This window comes from Anser anser, assembly GCF_964211835.1.
Source record: "Anser anser genome assembly, chromosome: 9".
NCBI classification, from domain to species: Eukaryota; Metazoa; Chordata; class Aves; order Anseriformes; family Anatidae; genus Anser; species Anser anser.
The window spans coordinates 2,536,958-2,563,554 of record NC_139729.1 but is presented as its reverse complement, the minus strand read 5'-3'; the positions used below and the strand labels follow the sequence as shown (position 1 = coordinate 2,563,554).

The 26,597-nt window shown below is 37.8% G+C and overlaps 1 protein-coding gene across 7 annotated transcripts in view; it reads right to left on the bottom strand.

Moving 5' to 3' along the window:
• The window catches only part of LOC310903822 (uncharacterized protein), a 255,975-nt gene that overhangs the window by 105,093 nt on the left and 124,285 nt on the right, over nucleotides 1-26,597 (bottom strand). For 2 of the 7 annotated variants that reach the window (XM_083847772.1, XM_083847773.1), the window contains 2 exons: nucleotides 12,131-12,286; nucleotides 3,773-3,836 (listed from right to left, as the gene is read on the bottom strand). The exons of 1 other annotated variant lie outside the window; for it this stretch is intronic. In XM_083847772.1, the coding sequence (XP_083703898.1) occupies nucleotides 3,773-3,836; nucleotides 12,131-12,286 (220 nt within the window). Of the gene's footprint in view, nucleotides 1-3,772; nucleotides 3,837-7,694; nucleotides 7,817-12,014; nucleotides 12,050-12,130; nucleotides 12,287-22,621; nucleotides 22,711-23,967; nucleotides 26,586-26,597 lie in introns of those variants that run through there. 4 more of the 7 variants (XM_083847771.1, XR_014587841.1, XR_014587842.1 and 1 more) reach the window with 4 other exon arrangements.

The following is a 26,597-nucleotide window of genomic DNA, read 5'->3' as shown; positions in this document are numbered from 1 at the left end:
ATATTTTACTGCCCTTCTGAAAAGAGATTTTCTCCTTTATTTGTTATTTTCCCTTTATGTGCAGCCCTTCCTTCAGGCAGAAGTTTAGAATGTAGTTTTCTCTTCATATTGAAATTAAAATTCCATTGAATCAATTGAGCAGGAATGCAAATGTCTTCAGATATTTCTTTTTTTTTATTAAGGAGAAAAAATATTAATAAGTGTCTTAGCCAGAAAATGTACTCTGCTGCCACTGTGAACAACTCCACCTCCTCTCTGATTTCCTAGGCTGTGCATTTGAGCAACAGCTTTTTGCTCGCTGTTGTATTCTGGAACAGTTGAAATATTTCCGTTATCCTGTATGGCCAGATTGGAGTCACCTGCCAAGACAGGAAGGAGTGGCATAGCCTGGGGGCAGGTTTCCCTAGGAATGTAATAAGGTACCTGGTGCAGTTCTAAGTGGCCCCTCTCTTAATAAACCATTCATGTGCTACATACGGGATTCTGGATCTATTTTGCAGAGACTTCAGAAATGGCAAAGAGAAATGGTTTCAGCAGGAGATAATGGGCTTTATGACTTTTCCCAAATTATTCCCCCTTTTAGTAGCATCATCTTGTCGGGTGACATCTGGAATGATTAGAGGATGATATTTTAGACTGACAACTGGGCTGTCATTCACACTGTCAGTCAGCAAACATCCATGTTGCCCAGGGTTACAAAACTAGTTTATGCCTTTGTCCTGTAGTATTTAGTGCTGCTGATTCTATACCTTGATTTCAGATGAAGCGGTTCTGACAGCTAGTGCCAGAGGCAGGCAGAGAGCTCCTGTTGATGGTGGGAGTCCCGTGGTGCCTTTGTGTGCGACAGTTTTAGTGCTTCTGCGGCAGCCCATCAGGCAGGACATAGCCCTATAGTAGTAGGGTGGGTCTAGTAAGTTCCTCTGTTTTCAAAAAATAGAAGGCCAATATTTAATCTATGCCCTAGAAACACATCTAAGTATTTTAGGCTTAAGTATCTGAATAGGAGCTTTCTTAAACCACACAGTTGTCTGCAGAAATATTACCCTAAAGAAGACCATAATGAAAACCAGCCCAAAACAGCAACTTGAGGCTCTGAGGATAAGCACTCCCTACGCTTTCCTCAGTTTAAAAAAGCACCCTCACCAAATCACCAGCAAGAATAAAATAACTGTGCTCCACAGCAACACCTTCACACTGCACAACTGCCCCTTGTTACACAGTCCAAATACCTTCCTACTCACTCACTGCCTTTGTGAGCATCCCTGGCCAAAACAAAGGCCTCTGCTTTTAAATGTTTTTGAGAACCCAGCTTTGGGATCCAAAATCCAGATTTTCAAAGGGAAAAAGTACCAGCAGTTCTCAGAAACATCAAAGCAATTTTGTGAGTGTGTACCAACTCTGATATTCAAGACCTAGAACACTACCATCAGGAAATCAAGAACAGAAACACCAAAGACAGCTTCCCTGCAGGTTTCTTTCACTTCTTTTTGCTTCAATGTATTCTTCTGTTAACACTAAAATAATAACATTTCTTACAGGAACACTGAGCAAATGAGATGCTCACAAAACCTAAAAATTTATAACTAATGAACTAGCTGATAAATTAAGACAAAGAATGCTAACATCCAGTTTGTTATCAGTGAGCAGCTAAGTAATTTGCTATTATTTCCAGACAGGTAACAGTGCAAGACATCCTAGCGCACTGTTTCACAGACCAGTTTAAAACTGATAACACGCGTCTGTGACATCTGCCTTCTGCAAGTAGGTTTGCAGTCTTGTCCTCAGAAAATGTAAAATGAAAAGAGTGTGCTCAAGGCAAATTTGCCTAAAAATTCAATAAAAGTGCCTTAAAACACAGTCAGAAGTTGCACAGACTGAAGGCAAAGAAGTCCTCCAGTAATGTTTCTAGCTAATGTTTCTGAAGCATGTAAAGAAGTAATCCAATTTCATAAATAAGCTGGAGAAAAAGGATGCCTTCCAAAAATATTTTTGCCTATTGTATGCATGTGAGAGCATAATGTCCCTACTTGGGTCTGTCTTGCGGCCCCTGTGTACTTTATTCCTGGCGCTCTACTACAGGATGTTTACCAATTACAGCAGCAGAGAAGCTGAAAGTGGAACAGAACAAGCATTTAGATATGTGTGGACAGGGTGTTGAAACAAAAAGAAAAAAAGCTGTTTGAAGCATGCTTTTGTAGCATTGTACTGGAGCTCAATCCAACGCCCCTCTAAAGAGCAACAGGAAAGCAAAGCAATCACTATAATTTATTTACACTAACTTTTTTAATAGTTCAGTGTGATTCTTTCCGAGTAGCATCTCACAAAACTGGTTGTTAAGTATAAATTAAAACTACTCAAGAGGTAATATTTGTAAAGCACTTTTGCATCCACAGATGAATGCTACTGTATAATATGAACATTGACATATTTGACAAGGCAACAGCGTTAAGCGTGATACAGAGTCAGACTAAAGATTTTTTTCTTGTCTGAAAAGCCCTTGTTTTGTTACTAATATTAGAGCTACAGAGGCCTATTTGACAAAAAGCACCTCCTAATTTGAGAGCTGTAGCTCTTACGCTCCATAGTAGCAGCTATTTACCTGGTTGGCTCACTCTTCACAAAATGTGCCCATTAAGCTCAGGGTATAAAGCCAAAAAAAAAATAACAGCCACTCTACTGAGCATGACTGAACAAGCAACTGTGCTGGTATGTGTTTGATAAGAGACAGCAGAGGAAAAGGATATAAACCTTGGGTTGTAAGACAGGAGTTTACATATTCTATTTAGAACAATAGGGAAAGCTATTATTGACTTCATTGGGAATAACTCATAGCAGCACAAATTCTCTCTGGTTGCAGGTGTTTGGAGGATTTTCCCTGAGGGAAGTTTTATGATATATATATATATATACATACATACATATACAACACCAGTTTATGTCAAGGGAATTTATGCATGCATTCTCAACCGAGAGTAAATTTTAGCCCTTTTCTTGTTCACTGATGTTACACAAGCATTTTCCTGGCTTGTCAGGGCTAAATTAAATTGGGCAACGTTCTGTGTGTGTTTGATGTCTGCTAAATGAAGTGAGCTTCCAATTCGTCATATTTACTCAAGCTCACTCAACTCTCGTAAAAATTAAAATGTTCCAGTTAATTTAACGAGATAATTTAGCTTCTCTCAAATCTTTCTTGCTCAACATTTGTTGCTGTTTAGAAGTGGGGGGTATGTGCTGCCATGTAATTCTTTGGACAGCTCTGAGGACTTAATAGTTAACAGTAGACATTTTAGGTGCTGGTCTGACACTGTGTTTAATCTCAGATAAGTTCCTGAGCTGCCACTTGAGAGGGAAAGTCTAGGATCAGGCTCTTTGGATTCATTATTTAAAGAAAAGGGGTCACGCAAAAAGCCACTGAATATTTAGGAAAGAATCAGGGTGGATAAGGTAGCAGCTCTGTTGAGAAATAAAAGCTTGCACACTGAATAACTTGGATACAAATGGAAAGTAGTGAAGGGCTCTGAGAACCAAAATAATCAACATATCCACACCTAAAGCTATTTACGCTTGATACTTGGAGATAACAGCTCTGTCCTGAGATGAATGTCTGCCTTGATCTTGCAACTCTCTTACATCAATCTAGACAAGGAAGCCAAAACATCATGCAGTATTACTGGTGTATATGTGCTACAGTCCACTGAAATTAATACTTAATGAAAGGAATCAAGAGCAATAATTTAAGATTGCCCATACCTATAAAACAGAGATTACTCACAGGAACTTGTAGTATTGTCTCTCTGCAAACTAGCATCACTGGATGTTATCTGCGGGCTTGAGCACTAAAAAGACAAAAAGGTGCAGTAACTACTAAAGTCAGAAATCCCATTATAACCAAAGAGTAGGTCATGCAGCAGATTGAGTGATAGATAGCAGCACCAAAACGTGTGCTGTGTAATAGGTCCTCAAAGATCCAAAGTACTGAATTGTAGACAACACTGAAATACTATTCTCATGTTCATTTTGGGCTATGGTAAGAATCAGGGGTAGAATGAGGGTTACTTTTCCTGGCTGGTTGTATTTAATCACATTCAGTTGCTGGTGATCAAGTTGCAGAAACACAAGAGACTGCGCAAACATCTCAAAGGCCTTTGGAAAGATTTGTACGTGTTGAAGGGACAAAGTAGTGGATTGTGCACAGCCTTTCCTCTCCCCAGAGGAGATAGGCTGTTTGTGACCTGGCCCATGTCTCCTTCTGCTGAAGCTGGAAGACTGGGGGTGCCAGGGTGGTGCATGAGATACTGCTTTTGGCTTCATTGCACTTGAAAATACTACTCCTGCTCTTGATGGAGCAGACAGGAAATCTTGAGAGATCAGACTCCTAACAGAACTGGATGTCTAAAGCTAAGCAAAACTCTTCTAAGTCTCACATATGGGTGACTTAACACACTCCGCTTTCAGTCTTTTTGCAATTTGCTTTGACACAGTGGAAGACACAATCACATTTTGATAAGAATTCATTAAGCATCCTATCAGCCTAGCAATATTCAGTATACCCTGAAGAACATGCAGACAGGTGAACTACCAAAAGCTAGTACAAAATGCAAAACAATTTAAACAAAATGGTGCTGGGGACTTGAATAAAATTACAGCTATGTGCCTCTCTTGCTGTAGAATCAAAACCAAAGCAGAGTGCACCTGGTTCTGTTACATAAACCTTGGTGTAAGTTTGCCAAAAAGTTTGCAAACCTGTCAGCAAAACCAGGAAAAGAAAAGAAGAAGAAGAAAAAAAAGGAAGAGCTGTTAAAAACAGCAGTTAAAACACCTTCAACAATCAAGGATGACTGTAATTCACCCTTGGAGAGATGCATCCGTATGTGTGATGAGATACCATTACCATGATAACAAATATACATCTCTCTCTTTTTTTTTATAATGTGCTTCAGTTCTCCCCCCCCCCCAAACCTTAGAGTGTTTTCATTTAAAATCCATTCAGAAAGACAGTCAACATGGACATCAATAATAGTAATATCAAATGACAGTGAAAAGAAAACATGATGCAAGAACATGATGGCAAAATTAAAATTATCATTAAATGACTTTACAATGATAAAAGCATTTCAGGAATACAGCATCATTTCTTATCACTTTCTATGTAAGGGGTAATGCAGAGATAAAGGGGAGCTGGCAAAAAGAAAATTAAGAATAGCCAAGAACCTGAAAAAAATAAAAATAAAATCCTCACCTGAAGAGAAGTTGAAAGAACGGGGTTATTTACATTAGAAAGGAGACACATAAGAAGGGCATGATCCAAGTATGAAACCTGAATAGCTGGGAAAGGCTCTTAGGAGCTTCACCTAAGAAAAAGGGATTTACTGAAATGAAAAGGTGGCAAATGCAACTATGATAAAGAGAAACTTATTATTTTGGTTTCATAATTAAACTACGGTAGAGAGCTGAGTATTTTTTCCATTTTCCACTGTACAGTGCAATGTAGTCAAAATGGACATGAAGAATTTATAACAATATACATAAATGTATAAATCTAACAAACTTTTTCAGAGAAAGCAAAATATTTAATTTAAACTTCATAGTGTTGATTCCAGTTCTTTCATTTGAGAAAAACATGTTACAGGTATGGGACCCTGTAGGAAGAAGGACATGGAGTGGAAGGAGCTCCAGATTCTGCAGTAAGAGTGTGGAGGGCTCGAAACCCAGCCAGACCAGCTCCCTAGCCACAGCTGATGGGAATTCCTGAGATCAGGATTTCAAGGTGTCTTTTCTATCAACAAAAGGGAAAGGGCTTCCTGGAATGCTGCTGAAGCCTTGCAGCTCTCCTGTGAATGGAGGAGGGAACTGATTATCAAAGGAATTTGGCAAAATGTTATCCTTTTATAGCTGAGAACTCGAATCTGGTAACAAAAAAGAGAGAATGAAGTGGGAGCCAGAAGTAGAGATAGCAGAATAAAATACATTTTCAGCTCCTTTCAGGGTAAAAAAAAAGCCATTGTTCAGCCCCTATACCAAAGATGGAAAAAGCACACACGTGCACCAAATTCACAGGCTGAGCATTACTTGCAGCTCTTTCAGATGATGAAAAATGCAGATGAGGTTGATAAGACGATGGAGGTGTTTCTGCTGGCTGCAGCAGCATGTAGAGGTTGCCTTTCATACAGGACAGAAAGTCAAATGAGGCCCATGTAACTGTTCAAAATTTATTAGAATGACCTTAGTTAAGCTTTGCTTCCATGCACACTATGGTATATGCTAATATAGCCTGGAGCAACAGCAGTACTGGTGTTGGCACTTCCTGAAATATTTCCACTACTTGAAAGCCATTGGATTTGTTAAAATTTCTAAAAGGATTCTAACAGGATGAACTAGGTTTTTTCCTTTACTTTCTCCAAGCCATTATAATACTATTACACAGAGCTTTTCATCTTCAAAGATCTTTACAAATCTTAGCAATTCACAGTAACTGAACAGTTATAAAAATATAATAAAACTCATTTTTGCTGTCTTGCTAATTTTTTCTCTTATTATTTGTAAGAATTAATTTTATAATAGCAATAACTTCTTTAACTGAGCTGGTTCTGTAAATGTAAACATAAAACTCATTGCTAAATTGAATGTTGTAATAATAATAATAACATATTTTCTAACTCCCTGCTATTCCAACAGTAGATGACAGTACTTTTCTCCTTTCAGTGTACATAGCTAATTCATTGCTATTTTATTATTTAAACCACAAGCAGGAATAACATCAAAATAAGTACTACCAAAGAAATCATTTTACCAAATATAACCATATCTAATATCTGTGGCAGATAAGAATACAAGGAAGTAATTTTATTATTCCCCTTTTCCTTTCTGAGCAGTTGCTCTAATAACATGTAAAATTTTCACACAGCTTTCAAGTCTCTGGTGTACAACCAGGTAATTTCTCTCCTTAACATTAAAGGTCTGTGCTTGCTAACCAGGGGCAAATGCACCTCTGCTCTTGCTCACTTTAATGGATGCTGAAGGCACCCACCAACTGACAGGACTGACTCTTCTGGGCTTTACTTCACATCAAAAAAAAAGTATATTACACAACACAAGGTGCTTCTCAGTGAAAGGAAGGGTATCTGGATCCAGGCCTTGATGAAGCAGTTCTGTGCACCTAAAGACTCACAAGCACCTTTGCCCACTTATTCCCAACAGCACGTGGGAAGCTCAAAGGCTGCTAGCTTGCTCCTGGAGACCTTACTGATGCAAAACGCCTACTGAAGCCAAGCACTTTCTACTCCCAGCACTATTACAAGTGTCCCAGTTTGAACAGTCTAATAATACTTAGCAATAACTTCTTTGAAGGCAGAGAAAGGGTCAGGCTTTTGATGGCCCTAAAACATTTCCTAACTGAGGCCTAATTCTGCAACCCTTTTTCACACTGAATAGCACTTAGCCGTCCCAGTGATGCCAAGGTGACAGCTTGCACGAACTGTCACTGCAGAGGCAGAGGAAGGAACCGAAAAAAATAAATTTACATGTAAAATTGACTGGGCATTAATATCACTCACTCATTCTTCTATCTTAGCTTCTTCCACAGAAAGAAAGTATTTCACATCATCAAACTGTCTTTTGCATGGGGTCCAATAAAGTGTCATGAACATATAAATACTAGAGTTCCTACTCTAGGCAGAAGGAAACTGAGGCAATACCTTCTCCACAGCAAGTGGAGTCAGATGGGCAAGATCTTCTAGCTTCTACACAAAGACTGGTCTGTAGCTTACTGCGGAGTGTAGAGTCTTTGGTGTGGCTGAATGAATAGAAGACTACATACCTAAAATAATAGAAAACAGGAGAGTGGCAGGTCATAAACATAAAGAAGCCTGCAAAGAAAAACCCACTCATTTTTTTTTCTCACAGCATCCTTGCGGTGTTTTTTTTTTTTTGTGTGTGTGTTTGCTTTTTTCCTGCCAACTGATTCCAATACTGAACACTAAAGCCTGGGTTCTGGCCTCCTGGTAATAAGTAATTTGCAAGAGCCTGGTCACAGAGAGGTCAGAAAACCATGTAAATTGCTTGGATGGGAAAGCTGCTTTCACAGGAAGAAGCAGTAGGTGGTAGAGAGGCTCCCTGCCACAATTTTGCATTCCCCGGACATAGTGATATAGAAAGAGACAAGAGAGCAACACTGTCTTCTCCCACCGGGCACCTTTCAGCTGCCCTCTGTGGCAGGGATGGATCTCAAGCCTCTGGATGCACTGAAAATGGTAGATAGTGTTGCTATAAGGGATAGAAACCACCCTCAATTTCAACACAACTTTTTTGCTATTAGGCAAGCAATTTCTTGAAACAGGGTCCTATGGCTGAATATGTTACAGTGAGTTTTACTATATGCACGGTTACACGTGTTTAACTTCTAATGTCACCTACCCAGAGAGGGGAATGAGATAATACACCTTCCGGTACTGGACAAGTCTTCCTTCTGGGAGATTTACTGTAGTGTTTGAATTTAATTTCACTGATGAACGCAGTTTAAAGATATGGGGAAAATGGAAGCTTACAGAACATGCTGCAGGAACTCCTACTTGTTCAGCCAGGGTTGCTCTCACCCACATGCAGAACCAACTGATGGGTTGATTTGGGATAGCTCGTTATAGAGAAAGGTCTAATTCATTGAGAAGCAACATTCTTGCATGCTTTTCAATTCTGGGTTACCCAAGAGAACATGACCCATTCCCATGGGTCTTCTCTCCTCTCCCATGCCACACGACATGCCTCTACTGTTTACTCTGCAGACCCCCGAGCAAAACAGCTGAATAAAACCCTTGGGAAAACAATAACAGGAAATACTTCACTAAGGAGCTGGTACTGCCGTGATGCATACAACCCACCACCAAGTAAGTCATGCAGCTTCCTTCCACGTGTCAAACAAGCAGTTCTCATTGTGTGTATTGTGAAATGAGCATTCAGCTTTGCCAACTCCATTGTTCAGCTGCATCTCAAATCCTGCTTGTTTGGTATTGGAACTATAGCAATCTTACCAAATGAGATTAAAATATTTTTTACCTCACAAGATTTGAGTTCTGAATATTCTATGATAAATCTCATTATACACACAACAAGACATAAAATATTTCAGACAGCATTATACATCGTGTTTCTGTCCAAACATAAGTATTAGGACTAAATACAGTGGCAGTGCAATAAACACCATCACATGTCCCTTCGAGGGACATTTTTCAACCAACCTTTGCACTAAAAAAAACATGGCTGGTCTGTGCTATTTAATTAATATTTAGGCTTAAAGATCACCCCTTGCTTTTTATTAAAAAAAAAGAAAGAAAGAAAAAAAAAAAGAAAAGCCTTTTCTCTGGATTAACACAAATATAAAACGGAAAGACTGTGGAATATAAAGGCCATGGGTTGCATTTTGCACAGGATAGGTTCTGGTTGAATGAGATCTGGGACGTGTGCCAAATTAATAGAAAAAATCCTGTTCTTCCTCTCCAATAGCCACAATGTTCATTATTAAGAAAAGCATATGAACCACAGGATTTGATTTTAATAACACCAATGACTTCATTAATCTGTACTTTCCATTTAGCCTCATTATTGAGTAAATGCTGAGTTAATGCAGCACCTATTATTGTTGGATTTTCCATGAAAAACCTCCTTTCCCTCTTCTTTTTTTATTCATTCAAGGACTATCAGGTGTGTGTGTCATGTTTTTAAACAGGCCGTCTGCTGTCAATGGCTGTTTTCTTACCTCAGGTCTATGCAGCTACTCCAGTAATGTGCAGTCTACAATGCAGACAGTAACAACAACAACAAAATCAAAACAAAACAAAAAAACACCACCAGCAACAAAAGGCCCAACAACACACACAAGAGAACAAAACCTTGATAAAACCACTCCTAACCAAAACCCATATTTGTTTTGGTGTTGTTTTAAATGCTGTCATGTCAAGGAGCCTCTTAGTATCACCTGCAACTGAGATGATCTTTCCTGGATGCTCCATGCGGCCTCCTTCTAAATCAAGATTGCTGATGGCCAACATTGCTTTGTATCTGCCGAACAAATAGTGGCCTTTTGTCCAGCACAAGTTCCTAAACAAACTTAATCTCTCTAACACTGTGACAGATGACATTTAGATGTCCTTGTTACCCTTAAAATGAGTTTTATTGACAATCAGAGAACAAAAAGAAGGCCCAGATAAAGCCCAACGTTTTATAGGCCTGCTAACAACATCTTAGTTCTTAGTGCAGAGGGTGTAGAAAAAGCCTGGAGTTGCCCCCATTTTCCCCTGCTTTGCTATATCACCATGACAACAGATATAGAAATCACTTAGTGACTCCTAGAAAGAAAACACAGTGACACAGTACCCCTTGTATGGCGAATCAAACTAAAGCCTGCATTCAAATGGCTATTCAGCATGGGCATTCATGTAGAGGATGGGGTGGATTTTACACAGGTAACAACAACAGAAAGGCCAGCAAGCACTCCAGCCACAGCATATGGTAAAGTCTCTGTTTAATTAATGCATCCTCAATAGAATTTATCCATTTTAAATTTGTTTTCTTTTACTTGAAACATCATTAATGTAAAGGGCAACATTAATCAACATCTTGCAACTTAAAAGGGCATTAAAAAGTGATCTCACCCCCCTCCCAACACACACACACACACCACAGCAGAATCTTTTCAAATACTTTTGCTAACTGCGTCTGCTTCCAGGCAGGCTGAGGGCTTCGTCGGAAGGCAAATCTAGAGAGGCCTCTACCGGCCAGCCTGACAACGTGCAACTTTTCTATTTTTAGTGGACTTGGAAAAGCAAGCAGTGAAGTATCCGCAAGCTTTTATCTTAAAGTTGCACACAGAACGGATTACTGATAAATATATTGTGCAAAACATGGGATAATTATGCTTTTTTGAAGCTACCGTGTATAGTATAACTTTGCTTTAAAAAATTAAAAAATAGGAAGACTCTAAAGATTTATCCTGGCTGTGACGTATTTACTTCTATGACATTTTGAGACATTTTAAGATTATAGGCCTAAAAATTAATGGGCAATCATTTTTCTTTGTGCACAGGGTTCACCTGAAACTTGGGATTTAAAGCCACAAAAATTTGAAAATGTTGTATGCATGTGGCATTTTATATACGCATTTCTCACAACTAGACTAAAACATACATCAAAGCTCAGAGAAATTAAGAGCACAAGAAAATGAAGTTATTGAATGATAGGGGAACCCTGCCTTTCTGGGCTTTCCACAGTGACAACACAAAGACAAAGAACTTCAAAATCTTACCTCCAGGTTCTTGGAGGTAAAATTTGATATTTTAACAATGGTCAGTGTGCTCTTCTTAACACCTAAACCAATGGAAAATGGGCAAACTGACAGATCTAGTGAAATGAATCCCTAGCTTGAAGGCTGAAAAATGACACTGATACAAATAAAGTGCAAAATGTTGATAGTGAATATAATTAACCCTGGAAGCACTTACCTCAGGCTGTAGTAGGCTTCTCCAAAATCTAACCTTAACTTTCAAAGATATTTTTTTCCATGAAATAGAATAGTCATCCTCATAACTTCTAATCTTAAAGCTAGTTAATATATATATATTTCTTTTAAGTCTGCATTGAAGATTATTTGCATTATAGTTGTAGTTAGAAAACTTTCAGTTCTTGGGTGATCTATATCTTTTTTTTTTTCCCCTAAAATAAAATGATTTAGTAAATATAGAGTACTATTTACCAAAATCTTAACATTTACACAATAAATACCACATCACAAATTTATTTGTCCTTCACCTCAAAGGAATGGGGGAAAAAAATGTTATATTGTTACAATATCTCTCTGATCCAGTATAAATTAGAAGCACTTTGAGAGTAGGGAAATAACTACTGCATCTAGCCTGGATTTGCATGTATTTCTCAGATAGAAGATAGCATTCAATTTTTATTTACTTTTCATTATTGCTAATTTCTGTATTTGCCCATACCTCCATATAAAAAACAGCTAATTTTACCTGTGATTACCTTTTCCCAGAAGGGCTGGAGTGGGGAGGGGAGATGTAATACAGGTCAATTCCTACCTCATGGTCAATGCAGTCTTTAAAAAATAAACAGCAGCTCTGGAGCTCACCCTGCCAGTCCCAACAGTGACACCTCCTGGGGCAAGCGGGCTCCAGACAGCTGCAGGATTTTCTCCGCTTTGAAGTACAGTGAGAGCTCCCCTCTGCAGAGCTGCACAAGTTACAGTCTGGGAGTTTCTTTGAAGAAACTTTTTGGTACTGAAGCGCTGCAGGGAGGAAAAGGAACAATCCTGTTTAATTACATCAGTTTAGCGAGGAAAGCACAAGGAGCCAGCTGCCATGTGGATGGACAATATGACACATTAATGGTATCCTTCAGATATTTCATTTAAAAAATGGATTCAGTTGGGGAAATCTTGTTCCAGAAATAGTTGTGCAGTACTTCCAGAAAGTGCATGGCAAACATTAGCCACTATGGCTTTTTTTTTCCTTTTTTTTTCTTTCTTTTTTTTTCTTTTTTTTTTTTTTCTGGCTTTTGGTGCTTTTGTTTTGTTTTGATTTTGTAGTACAAGCTCACCTATGAGGAAAAGCTAGAAACACTTAAAATGAAAATTTCTACAGGATGCAGGCCATTTCATAAAAGATATTTAAAAACTATGGGCCAAATAGCTTAAAATCTACAGGTCCTGCAATCTCTCCATAACAGGCACACATCTTTGAACAACAGGAACTGAGTGAAGTCATGAGTATTAGACTTTGTAAGAACAACAAAAAATGTCCTGAAAGCAAATTGATAAAACATATTAGAGGAAAAACATATTCTAAATATGCCTAGATTTAGAATTTCCTTTACCCGTCATTCTTCATGCACTTAAGATAACCAACCAAACAAAACACACACACACAAATAAACAAACAAACAAAAAACCAGATGCAAATGAAAAACAAGACCACCTCTTTGCAAGGGGAGCCTTTTCTTCCTTTAGATTCTTGCAGTACTAACGATGAATAAAAATATCACCAACCAGTTCACAAAGGCCAAAATATCCACAATGGTCTTTGATGTCAGCCTAGTAAAAATAAATTCTAAGAATCATACATTTTTAGGACTATGGACTGTCAGCATTTCATAGAGGAATCTCTGGCATGTGGTAATTTCCTGACAGAGATACAATTACACAGATTTGGTGACATCAAAGTGTAAAAAATCTCTCACAAATTGGTTGAGAGTTTTATTTTATTTTATTTTATTTTATTTTATTTTATTTTATTTTATTTTATTTTATTTTATTTTATTTTATTTTATTTTATTTTTATTTCTAGTGAGTTCATTATTTCTATTTAAAAATCCAAAGAAACAGCATATATAGAGCCAAATAATAAACATTTTCAATGTGTAAATTTCCAGGAAATGATTCTGTGGACAAAAGATACACAATTCCAATCAAATCTAACAAGTGATCTCTCAGATTTCTAGTAACTAGAAAGCATGTAGAGCACTTGGAATAAAAACAACATAAAGCAAAACCTCTAGAGATCTGTTTTTGCAGGTAAAGCCACAATAGAATTTTCTGCATTTTTATTGTAATCATTTGATAAATATGCAATTTACCGATTATAATGAAAAATCCAGAATTAATAAACTGGAAGTTAGAAAGCCACAAAGGAGAAGTTAATCACTATTCAAGGAAGGTATTTTTTATTCAGCTGTAAATGTAGCAGAACACACTGGGTAAAAAAGGGAAAAAGTATGAAAACATATTATTCCTTGTTTTGCTAAAAAGCCCAAGAGCCTTACTTCCAAATATCTTTTATAAACATTCTTCTGATTTTGTTCAACAAAATAATAAATATATAAAAGAAATACTGTATATTAGCTACATAGTGAAATACATATCCAATACATGGAACAATTTTAAAAAAAACATTTTAAGAGTTGTATCCATGTGTTTAATACAGAATATGGACAATGACTTACAAATAACGTATTTTTACATACTTTTAAAATTTTTCAGGCATTATTGAGTTGCATGTAAATTGGAGGGAAAAAATCTCCCATTTCTGCCTAAAGTACAGAAATCTTGTCATATTTGAGATACTGTATTTACTTTCTGATGGTGTGATGTTGTTAATACATGATAAGTTTGGCACAATTAAAAAAAAAAAGTTTGCAAAAGACCGCAGAATACAGCAGCAGAGATAAAAGACAGTGGGGGAGGAAAAAAAAAAAAAAAAGAAAAAAAAAAAAGGACATGACCTGGCCTTGTACCTAGCTGCATATTTGTGACCAATATTAAGGCTTAAGGAAGCCAGAAATTGCAAAATGGATGAAGTTTTCCCAAGTACCTGAAGTAGTAATTCACCTAATGTCTACAACAGCCAGGAAAGAGATACCCTTTCTGTCTTCGAAGAGCCCATTTATCCATTTCACAGGGGACTTCTGCAGTGTAAAGCTCCAGAAAGCCCATGGGCTGGTGGAGGGAGATGGCATCCAGCTGCACAGGGCAGCCCAGGCAGCCCATCAAGAGAAAAGGCACAAAATAGAGCCAGAGGCAGCTCCAAGGCTGCCAACACAACTGCCTACAAAAGCTGCCAATGAGCCAGAAACTGCTTGTGGGAAAATATCACTTACCCTTAGCATCTGGGTCCCATGATTACTGTCCAAAGAAACACAGGCTGGTAAGATAATGGCAGGATAAATAGAACTTCTTTTCTCGTACCTCTTCCCTTTTACTCCTACAGATTTTTGACACCCCCTCAACTTGTGTGTGTGTGTGTATAAAAATAAAAAATTTTGTTCTTTTTAATCCCTGTGTTACTCATGAAGTAAAATGAGTCTTCCTGCTTCATCTTTAAAAATAGCTTTTGCACACTTCCCCTGGCTCCTGAAATACAAGACATAGTAGGGCTATTTGTTACCATTATTAACATGTTTTTGGTGAGCTGCAGGCGTGTTTACATTAGAAAGGAAGTCCCTGCTCTGTTGGAGGTAGTCCTGGGGTGTCTAAAAGGCTCACAGGAGTCCTTGACATGGATGCTCTAAAATTAATTTCTGTTCCCATATAATTGTCTCAGCATCAAATATTTATATTTTCTTTGATTTCAGGAAGGGATCAGATGCAAAAGTTCCTGGCAGTCCAAGAAGAAAGCCCACTCAGTCTCTACTACTGGGTTTGAGAAAGAACACAGGAGACAAAAGGAAGAGCTTGGCACTTTCCAGTTGCAGCATGAGAAATGGGGCTCTTGCGACAAGTAAATAGGGCTAAGTGAGAATTGGCTCCCTAAGGTGAAGGGTGTCAAAAATGCTAGGGAACCTAAAGGACAGAAATGTCATATATATATATAGTGAATTGGCCTGAACTTCCCTACACTCAGGGTTGCCCAGGAAATTTTACTGTCATTAGCTTTTGGTCAGAATTGATAGATTTCCATTTCCATGCATTATCTAGTCACCAAAGGGGGAAAATTTCTTCTATTAAAAATAAACAGCATTATAATCTCACCGGCATAGTATGCTTTTTCTTGTAGAAATTCATTAAGAGGAGTAAACTCTAGCCAGAACTGCAGTTTGTACTTTTGCACCACACTCAAACAGACTTGGACAGCTGCTCGTTAATACCATCTGGTTATGTATAACTTCTACAGGGTTCTGCAATGTCCAGGTGTTAAACAAAACACAAGCTGACATCATTCTGTGGATTGTGTTCTAAAAAATATGGCCCCGTGGTGGTTTACAGGGAAAAAATCACACTGCTTTTTTGGTGAACTGCGTATAAAATGGCTGAAGAGAACAAGTTGTTATTCTGTATAGATTTTGAAATTGGGCAAATCTCTATCTCTGCATGCACAAATTCATGTTTATAAGCAGAGGCCTACACTAAACCTTTTATTAAAATATTCTTCCTGGTAAGGAATAAGGAGCTTAGAGTAATATAAACAAAATTTATAGGAATATCTGTGGGCTGCAGATATATTTAAGAGTATAACCAGCAAAAAAATTTTCAAGAGAGACTATCAATAACATAAGAGGAAAGTGTAAGATGTATTTCCTGTATAATAAATGGAGCAATCTGGATTCAATATCATAATTAGTTTTTTGTTTGTTTGTTTTTTAAATTGTCACGGACAGAAAGGTGTTTGATTCCATCTGTGGACTGTTTTGATTGATGGGCTATTTGATTGAATGGTGCTGAGAGATCTTCATTTCTATTCCTGTGCAAATTAATGAATTCCAAAACCCATTCAAAATGTATAGCATTATTTAAACTTCCATTAAACAAATCAGAAAAATTACTACTGAAGAGTTCTGGCTCCTGCTTATGCATTGGGTAAGGTCTACGTTCAAAACCAAATTTACCTCCAGTGTGAGTCTGAGCTCAAGAGAAAGGTACCATACACATAATTGGCACTAGGCAGCCTTGTACTTGGAAACAAGAAGAAAAGTATATGTGAAAATGAATTGCTTTTAGTGAATAGAAGTGCAGAATACTAACTGAGATACCTGTGATGTACTGTTCGATCCTCATTTTCAATACTGTAGAAGGACGAGTACAGAAGATTGTGTTTGATAACTCTGAGTATGGTCAAAATGAAACACACTTTAGATAACATCATGTGTGTGCCAAGAGATGCTGGGCTAACTCTGTTTTACATTAAGAAAAAAAGTTAATAGTTATATAAAGACATATTAAAAGGTTACAGATGAAGTCAGACTTTATATGCAGATGTGCTATATATTATCTTGTAGTATCATAGTGCTGTTTCTAGAATTGAAAAAAAAAGGTTGTATTTGTTCTTTTTCATAGCAAGTTAGTATGCAGAATATTTTGCTTGCTTTTTTCATACACATTCAGTTTATAGGCTTTTTTTTCAATTATCTTAGTGTCTTGAATATTTAGTGGCATGCAGATCTTGCTTACATTCTACATTTTCTTATTTCATTCTAATTACTTCAAAACCTTATACAGAAGCTGCATCATAATATTATTTACTTCTACTTGACTGAAAATCATGTACATTTTCTTGAACATGGGAATATTTTTAATTTTTAATATGGAATTGCTTAAGAAGGCACACCATTTGAGTAGTTAGGCCAAATGTTCCAAATAAAACATGCCACCTGCATTTCAGGACAAAAAGAAGCATTGAGGCTTACTTATTTTAGAAGAAAACCAATGTCACTTCATCTTCAACAATTTTATCGTTTTGACATGACCAAGAAAAAAAATGTCAAAATTCTCACTAGTAAAGCAAGGAATATATATTCACCTTGAAAAAATAAATGTTTTCCCTAAGATATGTTGGTTTTTTTCTTATGGAAAGAGAGTTATGCTTTTATACAGGCAAGCATTTCTTTTCTCCTAAGACACCAGCTGAAAGTGCAGAGGACTAGTTAGCTGCACATACACTCCATGTTCATCCTGTATTCTTTGGAATAACTGTCCAAATTTTATTAGGATTTTCTTATAATGATGTTATATGATGTTCTTGTTGTGATACCTGCGCATGTAGAGATCTTAATATTGATTTACTATGTCTTTTGCCCATCCTTGAGCAGCGTAGATAGCAATTACAGCTGTTGGTGGTATCTATTTTGTCTTTTCATAATTGTCATTTCTGGTTCTACTTAAGATTAAAATATGAAAATTGCATCACGTGCACATGAACAGGGCATCAGCTAAGTTATCAGCAGTATCATGGCAGCATCATCATTTTAAACACTTTCCTCTCTATCTTGTTTATGAAAACTGCATACTGCAACATAAACTTTTAGAAGGAATGTGTCATCGCACAAGCAGTCCTGACAGGAAGCTCTCATTCAGATCATTAATATATTCCCCCCAAAATCATCAGGGACAGAGAAACACCTGTACAGCTGCACCAGATGTTTCTGAATAATTTTGCTTGGCTTGCCGTCTGAGATTGATCAGTTCAATGGTGATTCCTTAGCTAGATCTAAAATCACTTGCAGGCTTCTTATTGCCAGCATTTTGCTCAGCTGAAGTTGCAGAGATGCTGTGGAACATGCTATTTTAATTGCACAATGGATTTTTAAAAAGCGGTAAAGGCAAAAACTAGCATTAATATTAAGTTACCGTTCATGCTCCCCAATAATTAATATAAATCATATTCCAACCATATGCTTGGATGAGGGGTGTGTAATTTATACAAAGAAACAGCAGAAAATATTTTCAAACTTCCCAGGTTTCTATTTTTAGAGAAGCAATTTTCTTTAACACTAGAAAAAGACATCTTGTACAGGGTTGGCCTGGAGTGGGTTTATTTACAATCTGTTCATGTACAGAACACAGCTGAGATAATGGAGAGTAAACCTCAGACGTAACATCCTTGCAAACATCAACGTTATCTACCAGTCCTCCCAAGCAGGGCATTCGATTACTTGTCAATGAAGTTAATCTTCTATTAAAAATGAAGTTGAACAAAGAAAAACAGAACGAGAAGCAAAGAGTAGGTATTTCACTTTTGTTGTTGTTTTGTTTTTTGGGGGGGCTTTTTTAAAACACTCTGGCTGGTATTTTAAAAGATCTTTTGCACACATTTGGATACAGATGAGAACAATGAGATACCCTGTAATAATTAATATATATGCAATCTATAGCATACATTCTCTTCTTATTAGAGGCTGTGGGTTTTTTGTTGCAATCTAGCTAATAAAGGCTTTCTTTTCCACAAGAGAATTTTGACAGGGTTGACTCCAGACGGCTTTCCAGCTGAGGTCTGGGGCCTTGCTGAACCTTCAAAATTTTCCCATTTGAGCTGCATCAAAGTGAAGGAAATTCAAGGATCACTAACGTCTCAGATGGTAGCACTTGCCCTAACAACCAAGGTTCAGGAATTCTTTGGAGCAGGCTGAGGTCATTTTTCTCCCCTTTTCTCCTAATGCTTTTCTCTATTAATCAGAGCTCACAGCTCAGATTGGTCTTCAACTTCCTCCCAATCCTTGCTAAGCCTGTCATTTCTAGCTATTATTTACTTTAATGGACTTTGGCTGATCCCTTATGAAGCTTTGGATCTGAGAATAATAAGGCTGGAGAGTAACGGGCACAGACATGGGTGTGGGTTTGCCTGCAGATTAACCGTGGCAGATGGGCTTTATTGCGGTTTCCTGTGTGCCGAGTGTTGATTGAGAGGGTATAATGAGAGAGGTGGTGTCTGCACAATGGCTGCAGCCACTTCATTGCACCTCGCGTCTAAACAACCCCATTTTTCTAAATCTTTGGGTTGTGAAATTTTAGGAAGTCAGAGCACAAGAACAAGTACAAAAACAACTGTAAATAACCATGAATGTTAATCCAACCCTAATTGGTCCCTTCTTTCATTATGGGTACATTTTGCTGAGCTTTTTCTTTTCCCCCTTTTCTTTTAACAAATTAATTATATGGACAGTGATGCATACATTTGACTTTTATAAGTTTAACGCAAATATTACTTCATATCAGCTTATATCATTATTAATATTAATGTCCCATTAGTTTTTGCATTATTAACATCAGCAGCAAAAGCTTACCTTGCGATCATCTTGTTATGCTTTAGGTTTTTGTCATCTTGGGGAAATTTGTTTGAATTAAATTATCTATTGTCTAGAGAATATCAAAAATAACAGCAGGAAAATGGCTTATATCTGGCAAAATGTGTCAAAAAATGCAAAAAATGCTTTTCTAAGTCCAAATACCATTAACTTTCAGCAGCAATCAGATAATAAATTATTTTCAGCTATAGGTACTATCAAAAGATCTTTTACAAATTCCCCATTTTAAAGATTTTACTTAATTCCTCCCTTTCACTGATGGATTAAATCACAACTATTGATTCTTTTCTTCCTTTGGGGCTTTACCCATCTGTCCTAATGCTTTCATCCTAGCACCCCTTGGGCTGAGAGAAGTGTTCTACAAATGAACTAGTGAAAACCTGGAGAAGATTCCAGGTCAAGTTTGTGTACAAGAGTTTAATTTTTTAGTGACAGTCTTCCCTTACTGCAGACGAAAGTTTCCACACAGAGCCGCACAAGCTAGCCCCACCAATTATCCTCCTCCTTTGAAAACCATTATCAAGTTTTTCAAAACTTCTTTCATTTCACTGTTGTCACTCGATGAAAAGGAAACTAACCACCATGTCAAGACAACTCGGCTGCCTAGCAACCAAGGGCCACATTTTAATTCTGACTTGCTTCTGGTCTTGACTAATGGAAAGTGACTATGTTAAGCCAGTCAGAAGAGTTGTTTGTCACTTCTGAAATGCAAACAAAACTATATTGTTTCGAAAGTCCGGGGTGTGATTGATGTTAAGATTTACAGTAACATCATTCATTTGCCCTTGTGTTTTAGTGGGATTGATGTCATATCTTTTCATGGTTTATTAAACGCTTTGCAATAGTCCAAATACATGATGCTTTTTGTCCCAAAGGATCTAAAGAGATTTTCCTTATGCAAGAAAACTGGACTCTAACTTGTGAGACTTAATGATGCCATTCAACATGTGCCTACAATTTAATATGAAACATCGGGAAAGAAACAGGAATGTATATCAAACTGACCGGGGGAAAAAAAAAAAAAAAAAAGCCAGCACAGAAAGAAATCAACACTTTTGGGGGAGGGGAAGAAAAGATACACTGCTAACTTCCCAGTTAAATAAAGCTTGTTCAGACAAGTTTTCCCACAGCTGTATTTTTTTCCCACTTCTAATACCAACACAAAAAGTTTAAATTTTTGCTCTCCACCTCTTTCACTATATATGCACCAACAAATACAAAACGTGTATATTGCACCAAATTGTAACTGAAAATATTGTAAGATCAGCATCGATTATCCTGATAACGTATGACAGATTCAAACAGGTTTTAACAGTTTGTTTTCAAAGTTATCTAAAATAAAATCCCCCCTAAGTACAGTTATATTGTAAATTATTTTTGTAAAGGCCAGATTGATTTTTCTAAGAAATTAATGATCAGAAGAGGATGAATGAATCTACAGACAGTTTTTTCCTCAGGAACAGGGGGATAGACACACACTCTCCTTGCATATATATCATTTTTGTTATTATATATTCGAAATATGAGCATGTGTGAGCATATATATGCACACACAAAAATATAAACAGAAAGAAAACCACAGTTGTGGTAGTTTCTGTTTGATTTCAATAGTATAAATCACTTTTCAAATGTCTATTATTAATTGATGCAGTAATATGATGAATATTCAGGACAGTAAGCACAGTATAGATTTTGCAAGTATACTTACATCAGCATCATTGCTATATTAGAGCTATAAGAAGACCCTTATTCATTTTTAAAAACAGATAATTAAAATTGAAGCATAGCAATATATGCTGCCATCACAGTTGCCATGTAGGACTCTTGGGAATGGTCCATGAGGTACCCACCATGTCAGCTGCCTGGGTAGAAACTTTTGATGAAAAAAAAAAAAAAGAAAATTTTGATGGAGGGAAGGTGTACGTGGGGAAGGAGAAGCAATTCAGCCTGCTTTGAGTCCTGATCCTTCTTGGTCCACAATAGATGGTGATCCTCTTCCAAACATTCCTAATAATCAATCTATTGTATATAGGATTTATACGATCTGAAGAGAAACCAGAGTATATATACTCGTCTCATGCAAAACAAAACCTCTGCCTACTATCTTGAACTAATGGCACGTGGGACATTATCTCCCATGTTATCTATCCTTACCAGCCAGCAGTCCAAATGCAGTGGTCAGCTCAGCACCAGTGCTGTGCCCTCCAATGTAACAGGATAATGGATATTGATTGCAGGGAGCTGCAAGGAGCTATCATGCGGATCCAGTCCCCAGAGTAGGACAGTATTGATATCAGTGGCGTAAGCAGCTGTCAGAGCCAAACGAGCAGGCTTTTAGCTGAGGACCGTGCTGTAAGAGGTCAAAGAGCCTGGCAGAGGACAAGCAGAGATATCCCAGGGCTGATAACGCTGTTGTTCTCCCCGTATAGGCAGGCTCAGCAGGGAAGGATGCTGCATCTCTTTTACCTGCCCTGAGCCCATTGGTGTGATGATGCAAGGCTGTGCCTGGAACCTCCCTTCCATGGTCAGAAAGCACCAGGATATGGGGCCCTCCTAGGAAGGGTAAATCCCATTCAGGATGCTGTGAAAGTACAGTGTTTTCTCGTTTGAGTCCCAGCCTCAGCAGAGACCAGTACAGGACTTTGAAAGGATCCTGAATAATTGCACCAAAGCACTGAGGCCTTAGGGCTTGGCTAAATAAGTGAATTCCACTTAATGCTGATCGTAAGAAAAAGGGTAAATTAGATGCATAGATTTGTTGGGCAGATGAAAAAAAGTAAGGTTGTATGCCTGTCCACCTTCCAGAAAATAAAGATCTCTGCTAAGGCCTGTTACTTCAGGATTTCTCAATGCATGATTAAGCTGAAGCATTAGTGACCTCAAGGAAGGAGGAGGAGAAAGAGGAAGGAAAGCAGCTGCCCAACCCTTCCACTGAGTGGAAGTCAGGACTGGATCAGACACAGTAACTCCATTGACTCAGGAAAATAAAAATACATTCATTCAGAAAGATTATCTACTCAGTCTATGTCTGGATATTAGGTCAGTGGATTACCTCAGTCGATCGCCAGTCTCAGCAAGTCCTTCATCTCCAAGGAGCAAATTAAAAACATGCACATTCCAGATCACAGCATTTTTACAGTCCTCATCATAGCCAAAAAGCAAAAGCTGGGTGTAAAACTGTCTCTCTATAGCCAAATCACACACAAAGCATGCTGTAAATCAGCTTCACCCCAGGGAAGGTGAGCTGTAAACTACCTATCATTTTACACAGCTACATATAACCATCATGGTGGAGGAAACATGAAAAGGTCAAGAGATTTTTCTAAACTACCTACATCTCTGGAGTAGCTCAAGAAGCCACATAATCTAAGGTCCTCAGTTAGTATCTGTGTCTGCTCTTTTTTTCCTTATGGAAATGAACATGTAGCTTTCTAACTGCCTTCAGCTTCTGCTGAATTAAACACATTCCAGCGTCTCTAGAGCAGCTTTTAGGCAATTGCGCTCCCCCTTGCATTCTCATGGGTAATCCTTCTGGGCGAGAAAATACATAACGAAGCCCTCAGCTGACAATTGGGAGGCCTGCCACTGGTTATTGCCATCAGTTATTTTTCAACTGATTCAAAGATAACACAAAGACTGAAAGCTTGTAGCTACTTCTTTTGAGAAAACAGTTTGCTCAAAGTCAAAACAGTTCCTCTTCATCCTGAGGATTACCCGAGAGTTTCCAGTAACCTACTGGAGACCGACTCAAAATTAAAAAATAAAAAATAAATTAAAAAAAAACTTTTTCTTGCAATATTCTGTATTCTTTTCCAAAAATAAACATGCAAATGAAATTGCAGTGCAACTGGCTGAAACTTTCTACAATTGCTCCAGGTTCATAAACATTTCATGAACTCAGATTAAATTTCAATTACAATGCAAATACTTCCATGAGCGGCAGAATGAAAGACACTTGTTCTACCCTGGCTTCGTATGTGTAGTCAGGTTGCTTGGGACCTCAGGAGGTACAAAGCTTCAACTGAACATGCTGCCCCAGGTGGGATATTCTCTGTCCTGCAAAGACTGCCAATATCTAAGGTGCCTTTCCAACAGTGAGAACAACAGCACACCTTCCTTTTCAACAGAAACGCTTGGCCAGTAGATTCACTATAGGTCATAGCCTGACACAAATATAAAAAACATACAGAGATCTGTGATCATAAAAAGACTATTTCCAAACAGGCTGAAAAATATTTTGGTACAGTCAGAAGCAACAACAGGGGCAGGCCGAGCCTACGTGAACCGTTAGTTTCCCTGTCTGCCACAAAAAAGACATTTTCCTGCAGCTCCTGGCTAAGCTGCCCTTTGCACAAGTTGCCTGGTTTTCCATCTGCTTCAGCTAAAGCTCTGTCATACCTTGTATACTGTTGCTTTCTCTCTTTCAGCTGTTACTGAGCTCACCTTCTCCCCACACTGCAGACACATTGCTATTCTGGTCCCTTTGCTAATTCTCATTAGCGATGGCATTCACAGCTCACGCCACCACTCCCAGCAGGGCAGGCAGACCCTCCCCAGCCCCTGATTTCAGCTCCCTAGGCTCTCCCCAAGCCCTTCACCTCGCTTCTGCAAGGTTAGGGCTCTTCAGCTGTGCTCACACTGCCCCCTGTCCCCAGACAGGTCTCTCACTGTTCAAGTCCTTGAATCATGACTTCTTGTTCCTCCAGATGATGCACCAATGCCTCACATTGTGCTTCTTTGTCATCCTCACATTGTATGTTCCTTTCTGCAGTGAACATAACTTATTTGTATTGCACACAGTGCCCTGCAAATTTAGGGGACTATTTTAATGTGAGATAAATAATTACTATAATTAACAGAAAAACAAAATACCTCCTGCCAATTTGTCACAACTAAACACTTCTTTCCTTGCCAGATATTTTCATTTTTATGACATGAACATATAAGATCCCTCTTGTTTCTGTGTAGGGACATGCATCTCCCATTACCAGTAATGGGAATTATGTGTGTTCACTGAGGGGAGACTGTAGTCTACCCTGGCTTGTGGGCTATGCTAGCTGTGGCTATGCTTTATTGGATCATATGGAGCATGCCAAATAAAAAAATAGAAAAAAAAATCTTTTCCTTCTTCATTGTTCACAGAGAGTAATATGTAGGAAGCCCCGGAACACAATCATGCTTTTAATTAAGTGCTATTTGCAGGTGCTATATCACTCCTATTTCCTATAGCCATTTCTAAAAGAGCAATAACAAAAATTATCTGCAAAATAAAGTGATTAGGGATCAAAATTAGCTAGAGTTACTAGACTGATGAGAAATTTAGAAATGAGCAATTTTAATAAACCACATTTTGAAACTGTAAACATCCTTGTATGGGTAGATGCTGAAAAATACTAAACTTCATTTCACTATCAATTTTCTGATTCATCTGAAGAAGTTCATTATCTGTTAAATTGAAGGGAAGCCTCCCACAGAGGAATGCTATCTAAAGATGGATGTGTTTGTGTGTGAAAGGGTAGCCTTTCTTAGCTGTTTATCAAAAAAGACATTCATAGACTAGTTACTATATACTTCACTATTTTGTAAATATAAAGTACAATACATACATACAATCATATGACAGTGGTTCATTTTTGTCATCTGGTTTTGGCACATTAATACAAATTTAGTCCAAACATCCAAAGTTATGCTGCAAGTAATGCTGCCATCTGGTTTTAATGAATATCTGGGGTCCATTTTTCTGTTAAGCTTTTCTTATTGTGTTTGTGTGTTGCTTTTTCCAAGCTATCTGCATAATTGCTTAAAGATTTTACTGCAAAATTCATATCCTCACTGTGAATGAGGGAGAAGGGCAAAAACCAGGATGACAAAGGCTGAAATGAGGTGAAAGGCAAATTCAATTTTTCCTTGCACCATAGAAACCTCGTCAGGACTAGCTTTATCTGGTAATCCACATTTAAACTTTAACCTGTAGGGGGGCTCTTTGTGTTAGTTAATGTAAGCATAAAAAGAGTCTGAACCACTAATCAGATTAATCATATTTTGTGAGACTCAAAAGCTTCATTAAAAGGACCTCGTTTCCAAGCTACACATTTCAGAAAGGGGAAAAAAGTTGGCTATGAAAAGGAAAGAGTAACACTGAAATTCAAAAAGACACAGACTGTGTGTCTCCTGGAATTAAACCAAACAGAGTAAGAACTGGAACAACACCCACCTTCATAAAATACACCTTGACCATGCCAAAACAATTAGGACATTTTACTATTGAAATTTTGCATTCCCTACATTTACAAAGCTTTATCTTATGCACAAGAGAGAACTATTTATTAGGTAAATATGATAAATGTCTTCCCTTTTCTCATATTTACGGAAGTCTCCCTCTCCACTGAAGTAATCATATTTCCTAAGTATTTCAGGTGACCCCTCAGAGACAAGAAAATCTGAACTTCAGAAGAATAAGAACTGGAACCTGTCATCTGTAGTCAGGTTATTTACAGCCATGCAAGAAACACCCCAGTTCCCTAAAGACCATGAAAGTGAAAGAGCAAGATAGTTTCCCAAGTTAGCACTGTGTTGTGTTTGTTTTCAAAACCAGTGTAACTCTATTTTTAATTAAAAAAAAAAAAAGCCACAAATGAAACTTCAGTGAGGTTTTGTTTGTGCCTTTGGAACAAAACATGGTTTAAGAGTCAGAATCCCAGTCTCAGAATTTTGGTCATTATGTTCAACAAAAAGAATTTGCACTTAAGGCAATGTGAAGCCCAGTCAGTGGAGCTATTGTGGAGTTAGTAAACACCTGAAACCAGGGGGAACAATGATGCAAATGAACGACAAAGCTGAAAGTCTTACATTCAGAAAGTTACTTGACGCTGAGCAAATGAAACACTTAAATAAACATTTAAATACATGACATTTAGAGAGAATGTAAGAGGTGGGCAAAGAAATCAAGACATGACATCACTGGGAAGATCACTTGAAGTTACAAATATCCATTTTCCAATCATGGAACTGGGGAAGTGGACTTAGTC